The 12,818-nt window shown below is 37.3% G+C and overlaps 1 protein-coding gene across 1 annotated transcript in view; it reads right to left on the bottom strand.

Annotated features, from left to right (window-relative positions):
- The window catches only part of pigg (phosphatidylinositol glycan anchor biosynthesis class G), a 96,476-nt gene that overhangs the window by 82,770 nt on the left and 888 nt on the right, over window positions 1–12,818 (bottom strand). The window contains exons 2-3 of the mRNA XM_034034097.3: window positions 12,573–12,778; window positions 4,513–4,722 (exon numbers count right to left, since the gene is read on the bottom strand). Of these exons, the coding sequence (XP_033889988.3) occupies window positions 4,513–4,722; window positions 12,573–12,778 (416 nt within the window). The remainder of the gene's footprint in view (window positions 1–4,512; window positions 4,723–12,572; window positions 12,779–12,818) is intronic.

Genomic DNA, 12,818 nt, shown 5'->3' with positions numbered 1-12,818 from the left:
CGGTTTCTAAATGGTTCCGCTGTTGTCAGTGGAAAATGAATCAATGGTCATTTGATGATTGTCTTCTTGAACAGCTGTCTTTGTAAAGGTCTGCGTGTGTTTGTGAACTTGTGTACCAGTGTCTTACAAAAGAGAAAAAATAAAATGTGTACCTGCCAGAAACCAATGAAAATAAAAGCTTCAGTCTCCGTGTTCTGTGTTGTAGAAGTGATCATTGCGTTGTGCACTGAGTAACTTGATGATTTTACTTCCACGGAATACAGTACTTTTTTTTTATGCAATACATTCATTTGCGCCTATCTGAGGTGAAATTTATTTTTGGCACCGTTTAACCATCGCGAAATAGGCCTGTATGTATGATCGTTTTGTTTATGCCATAGACATATGTATGCATGTTTATGGTTTATGGTTTGTGTTTTCCTCTAGTGACGTCACAGATGTCAAGATTCGAAATCAGGGCTTTTTGGCAGAAGCACTCAAAACAAGCTTTAGATTGTAATTTTCTTACAGTTACAGTGCAAAAGTATATTATATATATATATATATATTATATATATATATATATATATATATATATATATATATACACACATATACACACATACATACAGTGCCTTGCAAGAGTATTCAGACCACTGACCAATTCTCTCATATTACTGAATTACAAATGGTACATTGAAATTTCATTCTGTTTGATATTTTATTTTAAAACACTGAAACTCAAAATCAATTATTGTAAGGTGACATTGGTTTTATGTTTGGAAATATTTTTAAGAAAAATAAAAAACTGAAATATCTTGCTTGCATAAGTATTCAACCCCTGTGCTGTGGAAGCTCCCAGTTTACACCGATGAAAGAAATTGCCCTAACGAGGACACAATTACCTTACCATTGGCCTCCACCTGTGAACCATGAAAGTTGCTGTCACATTTTCTGGATAAAAACCCCACTGTTGAAGGATCATTGGTCAGGCTGTGAATCTGAAGGAAAATGAAGACCAAAGAGCATTCTACAGAAGTTAGAGATAAATTAATACAAATGCATAGATTAGGGAAAGGGTACAAAATAATACCCAAGTGTTTGGATATCCCAGTGAGCACAGTTGGATTAATAATCAGGAAGTGGAAGCTGCATCACACCACCCAGGCACTGCCAAGAAAAGGCCGTCCCTCAAAACTCAGCGCTCAAACAAGAAGGAGACTTGTGAGAGAAGCCAGAGAGGCCAACAATCACTTTGAAGGAGCTACAGAGTTCAGTGGCTGGGAGTGGAGTAATGGTGCACCAGTCAACCATATCAAGAGCTCTGCATAACACTGGCCTGTATGGGAGGGTGGCAAGAAAGAAGCCGTTACTCAAAAAGTACCATCCGAAAGCACGTCTGGAGTTTGCCAGAAAGCATGAGAGTGACCCAGCTGCGATGTGGGAAAAGGTTTTGTGGTCAGATGAGACCAAGATAGAGCTTTTTGGCCAAAACTCAAAGCGCTATGTGTGGCGCAAACCTAACACTGCCCATGTCTCAAGAGCAAAATACAGGGAAATACTGCAAGAGAACCTGCTTCAGTCCGCTAAAAAACTGAAGCTTGGGAGGAAATTCACCTTTCAGCAGGACAATGATCCCAAGCACAAGGCCAAAGCAACATTGGAGTGGCTCAAGAACAAAAAGGTGAATGTCCTACAGTGGCCCAGTCAAAGTCCTGATCTCGATCCCATTGAGAATCTGTGGCACTATTTGAAAATTGCGGTCCACAAGCGTCGTCCAACCAACCTGAACAACCTGGAGCAAATCTGCCAAGAAGAATGGGCCAAAATCACTCGGACACTGTGTGCAAAGCTGGTACATACTTACCCCAAAAGACTTAAAGCTGTTATTGCAGCGAAAGGTGGCTCTACCAAATATTAATGTGTGGGGGTTGAATACTTATGCAAGCAAGGTATTTCAGTTTTTTATTTTTCTTAAAAATATTTCCCAACATAAAACCAATGTCACCTTACAATAATTGATTTTGAGTTTCAGTGTTTTAAAATAAAATATCAAACAGAACGAAATTTGTCAGGGGCAGAGGCCTGGTTGCTTATTGTTTGTTTCTGGTCATTTCAATCCGCTATATATTGAGGGCCGCGATATAGCGAGAGACCCATAGAAAAACAAATATTTAATCTGCTTTGTGTTATTGTGCAATGCGTGTGTATATGATAACAGTACGATATTAATTCTTTGTTTTTAATTGTTTTGTATATTTTTGTTTGTGATGTGCAGTACGAACAGTAATTCTAAGTGAAACTGCTTATGTATATTGTAGCTAAAGCATGCACAGTTAGACTGTAAAAATGGGGAGCCAACTCCAGGACCGCGATATATCCGAATCCGCAGTATAGCGAGGGGCAATATAATGAGGGGTGGGTGTACATGACTAAGGGGTTTTCTGAAACAAGGACTGGGTGCAGGGGTAACAAAATACTGGGTTTGGGCTGATTAATGGATTGATACCATTGATAGCGATGCACTATGTTATCAATTTGTCGATAAACTCATAATATTTCTTAATGTAAGGTAGATAAAAACAAACAGATCACAAACCATGTTTGCCTTTGAGTACAAGGTGCCTGAACTGAAGAAAAGCTGCATGCAAGTAAAAGTTATTATTAAGGCTATTGCAAATACACACAATGCGTCCACCGCTAAAGCTACAGCACATGACCCTGAGATTAACAGTCTCAGAAAAAAAATTAAAATACAGGAGAAACTCAATTTTAATATTGCAAAAGCTTCTGATGTAACCATTTCTAACTGGGATATCGAAGCCTGCAGTCTACCAGACCACATATGAAATATTGAGGAAAATGATTGTTTTCATTAGCAACTGAAACTAGTGCTGCATAAAATCATAGCCATTTTCTGATAGCACAAGAACCCAGACGGTAAAGCCCTCTCTGTTAGGTTCTTTTGCTTAAATCATCACCATACAAAGATATTTTGCAATATTTTGTGGCTGCATTAAAGCCTAGCAAGTGTTCAACTGTAATACACTTAGTAGTACTGTAGCACATAGTTTACAGAAGTTATTTGTATTGTATGGTACTGTATGATGTCTCGCTGTTATCTGTACAGTACTGCATCCCAAACAGATTTTTAGACATCATATTATTGTATTTATTTGAATGAACTGTGCATCTATTTGCATACTGTGGGAATACAGTACAACAAATACAGTAAAAACACAATTCTCACCCATTGAACAATAAATCATATTTTAATTTTGTGGTAAGTGGTACTGTATACCATTTGCCATTCAAATGATCACTCAAGATATACACTATTGTGTTTTATTGGTAAACACATTTCATCAGAAAGGAACTTGATCGGCCAAAGAAAAGTTTAACACATATACTGAGAAAAATGTGTGCTAACAGGATCCTTGATGCAAAAATCAAGGATGGACATGACCAGCACATAAGAATTGCTAAACATTCAGGTTCATGGACAGCATTAATTACTAGAAGTTTGAGAGGTATGAGTGCACAGCTTTATCTTTTTGCATTAGATCAGATCTTTTTTTTATGTGTACTGTATTGCCTTCTCCATGCCCTTCTTTTCTCAAAAGTGGCATTGGATTGTTTTAACACAAATCTCACTCAAAAGAGATCACCTCCGGAATACAAGGGCGTTGTTTTCTGGCTAAGACCACAGACTATTCTACTAAACCACTAAAACCAGTGCTAGCTTGCAGAATGACAAACCCTCACTGCTTGTGGTAGGGGACGCCTCGCCCCTGTGCGTATTTTGTTTTTTTTCGTGTTTGTGTTGTTCTTATTTAAAATGAATGTTTGATGTGCACGGATGTTTAAGGTTGGCAGGGAAGGGTTAATTGCCTTCCCTGCCAAATCAGTTCACGTGCAGATTGTGCCTGGGCTCGATTGAATGATTAAAAAGCAATCGAAGCCAGGCACAGCTGTATAAAAGAGCGGATCAGCCGCTCATCAAGGTGAAGTGTTCACAGCGAGACAGCAAGATCTGTAAAAATATAAGCAATTGCTACCCGTGCTGGTTTTACACCAGCATGATACTTGTTTGTTTTGTGTTCAGTGTTTTGTGTAACTGTTTATTTATTTTAAACTGTGTTTTTGTTTCTTATTTCATTTATTAAATACGTGCAACAGCGCTTCACTTCACAGTCCTGTGCGTGTCTATTTCCTGGTCTGATGTCACCCACAAGCCACCAGGGTCACACTGCTACAAGAAACAAGTGTCATGGAGGGCTCTATATTTAGATTGGGAAGGACTTAAATTCAATTCTATGGCCGTGACTGAATTGCTTGACTCGTTTTACCTTTGAGGGAAGATCAGCCAAATTTGAACAAAAGTTAACTTTCTAGAACTGAACAAAAGCAAAGCATCCCACTGGCACTTTATTTACATTTTATATAATCTTAAAAAGCAACAAAAACAAGCTTGCCACCCTAAAGCACAGCATTTACTCTGAGTCTCAATTACTATTATGTGAAATATCTTACCTCTGTGTAATCGGACACAAAAAATGAGGTTGTCCCATCCTGCTCCATAAAGTGCTTTGGGAACAGTCTCAGCCAAGTGTCGTCTCCATAAAACACCATTTTCTTCCCTGCATTTTTGGCTTGCCACATCAGATTATCCTCCAATAGTGCAGGGGAGTTCAGGTTCATGACTACATCAATGAAACCTGGAATACTTCCAGTCATCAGTGCCTACCAGAATTAAAAAAAAACAAAAAAACATTGATTTATAAATATATATGACAGGTAAAGTTTGCAGCAATATTGGTACAATAACACAAACAAAATAAATGCAACATACATACCCACTCACAAAGATATAAAAATGAGTGACCCTTTTCTTCTGCTGAGTGATCTTTATTGATATTATGTTGAAGTGTTTGTTCTAACAAAAGTTTGTCATACACTAACATCCAAGGGATAACAACTTATGAAGATGACAAAATCATGGACAATATCTGAAGAAGGTGTTGACTGGAAATGTTACAGTACTGTATTACATTTAGGCCTATGTGTGTGACTTCCGATGCTCTTGATATTAAGGAAAAGTATAATACATTCAACCGCTAACTTCTCATGCAGGGTTGGGCAACTAGAAGGCCATTTAACTCGGTTTAATGAATGAACTGCTTTGGGTCATAGAGGTTTTATTGCATTAATTAAATAATTAACATGGTTGAAAAAATACATAGTCTAGAAGAATTGTCCATCCCTGTTCTACAAGCACTACATTTTTCACAGAAACTTCCTGATGTGATGTTATCTAAACTGGACATTTGACAGGATGGCTCAAATTATTTTACTAAACCCAAGTGCCAAAAGATTTTTAACAACCGCAAAATACTAGAAATACTACTCAGATTTAATATTGATGGGTACTAATAATGTCTGTGTGATTAAACTTTTTCTGCCCTTGTAACTTGGTGACACAAATAAAAACCAAAAGATGTAGTGATGTTGAAGGTGCAGAGTCGATCATTCTAAAACCGTCAAACAGAAATACAGAAAGTATTATGTCCTGTAAAAGTGCTTCTGTTGCATGCACATTAAAAGCATTGGTCAATAATGTAGGAGTATGATTTCCACTTAGTTGCGTCAGATAAATCAAGCACTAAAAAAGTTATTTCATGGTTGATTCTGGTATGCAGTCTCTGTGAATATATTGTTAAAATTCTACTCCAGGGGTGAATTATTTTTTTGTATTTGTCTCAAAGATGGTTTAGAAGTACTTTATATTACACATGGTTGTGCATTGATAATGATTTACATAGGCTATAAGCTACAGTACCCCACAATCATGTTTAAATTATTCAATAAATTCCTCCATACTTTAGTACTCCTATAAAAAGGACAGTAGTTTGAACTTCAGACTAGGGGTTGAATAACGTCAAATTTGAGTCGATTATTCAAGGTAAAAACAGGTGAATAAGTCTCCACTAAAAATAAAAAATGCCTGTTGCTCCGTTTGTGAACGTACTGTTTTGCAACGCTTTGCTGTTTGTACACTATACCTGGTCATTCCACACCAACTCAACCAGAAAAGGGGCATTTTGTTGCTCGACCGTCTCGGATTTTGCTAGAAAAATTCACCTGGGGGTTTTGGCCCCACTGAGGTCAGAAATGCTAATCTTTTTTTTTTATTATTTTATTTTCGAGTTGTGACTTGGCAAAGGTCAACCTAAAGTGAAAAAGTGATCCTGACCAGAAAAATCACCCTGGGCTCAACTTAAAAACATTACCATCATGTGCAGCACCTCCTTCAACTTGTAATGGATAGGGCTTTCAAGAAAAAAACACCAGGAGCACCTAACTGACTTTTGGCAAGTTGCCAGATGAGGGGTAGGTGACAACTTTTATTCAAACTTCAGTCCAACCCTTTGCCCTACAATGCCATTGACACACAGACAGGCGCTGAGTGACAGCTTTGTTTACATCAAGGAGAAAAATGTCAGTTCTGCAGGAAATAATACACAAAACCCTTCCATTCCAAGATGGTGCTCGTGAAGGCATTGTCCAGCTGGGGCCGTGTGAAGAGACAAGAGTCTCTTTGAGAAAGTCGGGACTCCTTTGATTTGTATAATGCATATTACGTAAACTAAAGTTGTTGTATTAAAATCCACTACCAAATCGTAGCAACTCCATACGGTGCTGCTGTCGTGTATGGAATCCAAAGCACTGGGGCGGTACCTATAACAGTTGTTATGCTTCAGTAAAACATGTGCTGAATACCTAGGGCTCTATGTATCATTGATTTTTCTTTCGTATCTTGACTTTTCGTAGGTTTTTGTGACTTTGTAGACTTACCCGAGATGCATTCAAGTGATTTTTACTCCCGTAACTTAGTTTCATTACGACTGTTCGTTTCAAAGTACTTTCGTATGCAAATGTACAAATCTCATTATAATATCAACATTTCGCGCTTACGCTTGATGTATCATCATTTTTTGCTGATTAAGACTTCAGTTTGTGCCTGTTAAAGAACCCCCCAAAAATGTATTTATTAATAGTCTATATTAAATAGCAATGGCAATATATACATTTTATTTTGGTTTATTTTATATGTGCTTTATTTTAAACTTACATAAAGCATACAACTATTCCACTTTATTACTTGGTAGTAGAATGATAGACTGTGATACGGTGCTCCTTCTAATTGCTTTTAGGTAGGAAAAATATTAAACAGAAACCACGAGATGTTTCACATAATCAAAACAAAATATATAGGTAACACCACACAGAAGTAAACATTTTACTCGTAGTTTGAAAGCAAGTAGAGCAAAAACAGCCTTCATTTTTTGTCCCGTCAGAAACAGTAAAATTGTGAAGCCGTCCCTTGTTTAAGTACAAAACTGCATCGGTGTGCTCAGCAAGAAAATAGCAGAGTAGTTCATTTGGTTGTGTTATGGATTCTTTTGTTTAATCATTCTGATTCTGTGTTTATCACATTTAAATGGTAATATCTGATCTATTTTTTTAAATCTGGCTTTTTGTACATTTAACATGTTATGAGATGACAATATAAAGAAAATACGTAGTTGTTATCATCTGCAATACACACACTCTATGTTCATTTAAGTTACTGTATTATTGTATCATTATATACTGTTATTTAGTTAGTGTTTCACTCTGCAAACATGGTAACCCCTAAATTACATGGACAGTGCAAGAAACTATAGCTCTGATACTAAAATCCAAGCCAAACAACTAGAAAGAGCTCGCATATATTCAGTATTTTCTCAAATTGCCTACAGTCGGAGCACAGCACGGCGGGGGGCAGGTGTTGACTGAACAATAATACTGTACAGTACCTGTTAGAAATTAAAGTTACTGACGTAGTGCATAGACAAATGAAACATGGCAAAAAGTATTTACCTCCGTAGCCTGCTGTATGTAGGCTACTGTACTTATTCCCTTTACACAACTAAAATATACATAGACTGAAACAAAAGTTTTCTGCGATATTCTTAAATTAAAGCACTGGAAGCATGTAGGGAAGCATGGTTAGGGTACAGAATTACAGTGCATATGTACCATGTTAAACATATAATATATTATATATATATATATATATATATATATATATATATATATATATAACAAGCTTAGTTTTATTCATGCTTTCTGTTTTTGGGGACTCTTTCTTTTAGATTACATTTTGGTTTGTTTTCGCTGTGCCCAGGGTCTGTTTGCACTACACTAGTATTACATTGTAATCTTTACTTTCGGAAGTTCTAAATTTTGACTTGCAGCGTTGCGAATCTATGTATAATGAGATGCAAACTCTGATCTCTCCTGGATAATGAGCAGTAATTTATGCTGTTCGTAAACTTACAGTGAAATTACGATAGTTATTCACAAAAAAGAGCTGCTTAGTAAATCGCACGCAGAAATTCTACGAAGGACGGAGAATTTGCAGTATTTACGAACACGTAAGTAATATTAGTACATAGAGCCCCTAGTGTACAAGAAGTGTAAGAGAAGTGATTGGTAGAATATGTTTGAAACATACAAAATATACGCCAACACTAATAATTTTCATTTCGAAAACTGAGCACCATCCACCCCTCCGCCCTCCAGCTCATGCTATTCAGAGGCAAACCTTTAATTTCTTCATTCGCCATCTCGACAGCAAAGCGTTGTATAGCATAAGCTGTATTGAAAGAAATGTCTCAAAACCCCTCTGCTGTCTGGGATATTTTTGTTAAATGTACAGATGACCCAAAAAAAAGTTGAATGCAAACTGCGCAAGCAACTCGTATCATGGAGCCACAACCAATCTCGGGGGTCACTGGACAAGCGTAAGTTAATATTATTATTGGTATTTTTATAATATTTGTAGTAGTAGTAAAATGTGACTGTGACTGATAACCTGCTTGGAACAGTGACTGTTAAATAAAGCTTTGTTTTTCTTAAGTCCGCTGCAGTTGGTGCAGCTGCAATGCAAGCTTACTGTGTATATCGCAAGAAGCATCAATTACGTGTAAATAAAATGTGTGTATTTTTATTTAAATTATAAAAACATGATTACTGTTCTATATAACACATTTTTAAACTACAGTGCTCCCACGCTATAACGCGGGGCTTGGGGGACACACAATATGAGCGTTATAACCAAAGAGTGTTATAAACGGGGGTGGGGGGGCACCGCGGGACACACAACACACATCTGACTAAAATACAAAATAAAATAACTCCCTCTCTATTAATGCACACATAGTGAAACAAAAATGTAACTTTCTGTGAATTAACCATGCATAAAGCACCATGTAATCAACGCTACATTTTTACAAAAAAAACTAAAAGGTAACATTCCCACTCGTGGATCATTTTAATTTGCAGTTTTTAAACTATAAATGGCCTGGCTAAACAGCGGTCGGGAGTTATAGCGAGGGAGCACTGTACATGTGAATGTTTTATTCCATTTATATGGATTACCTGTAAAATAGGATGATTTTCAACCAAGTATAAACTATAGCTATGGTGACGTCACCAGTAAATTATGCAAATTAGTACCATCAAGGTTCAAACCTTCCTTCGGTATTGTGTTCCGAACCTTCGAAGGTCAAAAAGTGCCCTTCGTTGCACCCCCTATTATTCTTCAGTGACGACCCACACATGTAACACATCACCCTGTTACAGTGACATTTTCAGAAGACATGATCTGTCTTGGAAATAACAAATAGCAAATTTCAGGCTAAAAGACAAGGGGATACAAGTTTAGAAATCAGTCCCACACTGAAACATGGTTTAGTGTGGGACTCATTTCTTTACAATATGTTCAATAGTCTATATTACGTAATGTAATTTTTACTTGATCCAATAGTTGCTTGTTTTTGCGTTTCTCTTGTTCCCTTATTTAATACATTAAACATGGAAAAAAAACAGTACAAAGGTAATAAACTTTTCTGTACTATCTAGTGACTGAACCACCTCTGCTGGTTTGCTGTGCTTGGGGGTCATCTGTAACTCCTAGGAAAGACAAATGACTGGGAGTGGGCCATTTATTCCCCATTAACCCAGTTGAGGCCCCTGTAATGGCCCATTTAAGACTGATCGAACACTCCCATGTGCAGTCACCATTGGGGAAACCCAAAATGAAGAACAAATCTCTCAATCATTCTACATGAATACATGGATAGCATTTACTGCAAATCTTTTGCCTATCTGTAGGAGCAAATAAATACATTTGCACTTTATTTATGTTTGCTTTCTCTTCTTGACCAAGGAAAAGACAGAGCTACAGCCAAACTTAAAATGAGTCTACATTACACTGCTGAAGCTAAAACTTAGTCTGCCTACTACAGCTGGATTTCTCAAGAGCATTTTACAGGACCAGGAAATCCACCTTGATTCTACAGTGCTGTAAAACCGCTTTTATAAATCCAGCTTACCCCAGTGGAGTACAGGTTGAACAAAGTAACCCCGTAGTACCTTATAAATGTTTCTGATGTTACAGGTGAAAAATCAGTCTCACTTAAACAAGGGTTTTAAAAGTACTATAACCAGGTTTTACACATCTCACTGTGACTTTTTATGCGGATCAACTGCCTTAAGCTAAACCTTTCAACCTTTTATCTTCCAACAACTTTGGTCTTAATTTATAAAATGTTCAGATGGGCATTCTCTGTGTAAAGAACAGGATATTATGACCTGAAAAAAAGAAAGAACCACCTTGAGGTAAAATATGAGCATAGATTTTGTATCAGTGAACAAATTATTTGGTTCCTGGAATGTTTATTTGTGTTATCTGGATTTTAAATTGCATCATTAGTTTTCAGTTAATAAACATGCTCTATATTCTGAAGTGGAACTTGAGTTGCAATGCCACCTTCTGGCAAATCACAGAAAACACAGAAAATTTCTCTTTAAAAATACCCTAAAAATAGCACTTTGAAACATTCAGTTTTAAAGTGCCAGACTGTCTTCATATTAACTGAGATCATCATTATGGATTAAATTATGCTTAGGGATATTGCTATTGTTTTTATTCTGGTTTATATAAATGCAACCATGGAGGCAGATGAAGTAACAGTACATGAGCAAACAGTCTCATCTTGTTTGTTTTAAAGTATATTACAGTATATATGCCACTGTAGTACAAACTTCTGAGAAATGAAGCTTTAAAAACACACATGGTGAACACCTTTACTACACCTTTACTGCATTTCATTACTTATGGAATATCTAGTTGTCACAAAAAAATGACACCATGGCTTCAAACTCAAAATACATATGAAACAAACATCCTTTCAATAATGTGTGGTAACTGACTCCATGGAATGATTTACTACAAAATTAGGGTTGTTGTAAACTGTACACTATAACTCATACAATCTGCAAAGAATACCATGTTGTGGGGCTTATGTAAGGGTAAATAAAGTTTATTGCATCTGCATAACATCCATATTGCTGCCAAAATCAGTGTTTTGCACGCGCAAACCATGTTTAGCGGCCATAAAGTGGGACTTTAGTGGCCATTAAATTCAGCTTATGTAAAGAATGTTTTTCACCTGCCGTTCAGCACCCGCTATCAAAGTAGCACTTTGCTATTATTAATTCATTTAAATAATATTGAAATGTATTCAAACAAAGAAAAGAGCATGGATTTGGGCAGAGATCTGGAATACTAAGCAGGCACAAACATTATAATGATATGTAAGGATTATGCCTTGCACTTGGGCAATTGCTGACCCTCCAAAAACTTTGCACCTCTTCTTACAAGATACAAACCATTGTAGAAGTGAGTAATTAAGAGCTGTATAAAACCACACACCTACAGAGACCTGTAATTGGCCTCAGGATGGCTGCTGTGGTACACTGCCTGATGTGGCAACACTTGGCTCTTATTGAGGACAGGCAGGAAAACCAGAGGAGAGGGGCAAGGCGGACAAGGTAGTAAGGCGTTATCATCCTAGACCTAACAGCTGAATTTCACCTTTTTATCACCTGGATGACTGTCCTTCTGGTAACACTGACAACATTGAATTTCTCTACTATAGAGTACCATATGGCCTCTTTGGTAGCATGACTCATGTTGGCTGAGGCTTTTCCAAATAACTTAATTTCATGCTGAGTGACCTCAGACGTAAGGTCTCTCCGCTCCTCCTCAGAAAACTTATTTTCTTTTCTGTGCGTCAAGAGGATTTGCTGCCCTTCCTCTGACATATTTTTTGGTTTGGTTTGATTTTTGTGCTCCACAAATCTTATACAGAGCCTACTGCTCTCTGTACTCCTAACTCACCTCACCTCTGAGCTGTAAGTGTGGCCACTAACTAGCCCGATGCACAGGCGGGGCTCATTGCGACCCTCATTATCATGACTACAGCTCATTATTATTTGCTTTGCTGTTAAGCTTACATAGGCCGCAGTAGCAAAATATGTGTACAGTGAAATGTTGTACAGTGCTCCCTTATTACATCTGACTTGCACATAAAAAAATTGTGAAGAGTCGTTTTACAGTTATTATACTGTACATGTACTTACAGTCAACATGCTTACCAAACTTAACCGAATGTGAATTATTGATTCAAAATTAACCTTACCTTGATACGAGGCATGGTGACAGTGGGTGCCCTTGCTTTAGCAACAAAGCTGTGAGATGGCCCTCGCTCCACCAGATGACTCGTGTAGGGCATGAACTGTTTTCCTTTGGGTCCAAACACAAAATCTTCCCTGAGTGCATCTATCAGCACGATGACAACTCTTTTAAACAATGGAGGCGGAATCTTGGTCCAGTTTGCGACATTACCTAAAACAACAGAGGCAAAATAAAATGACAATAATGAGAA

Source organism: Acipenser ruthenus, chromosome 1 (genome assembly GCF_902713425.1).
Source record: "Acipenser ruthenus chromosome 1, fAciRut3.2 maternal haplotype, whole genome shotgun sequence".
In the NCBI taxonomy this organism is placed as follows: Eukaryota; Metazoa; Chordata; class Actinopteri; order Acipenseriformes; family Acipenseridae; genus Acipenser; species Acipenser ruthenus.
The sequence above is the reverse complement of the archived record's forward strand: the minus strand, read 5'-3'. Positions and strand labels throughout refer to the sequence as shown.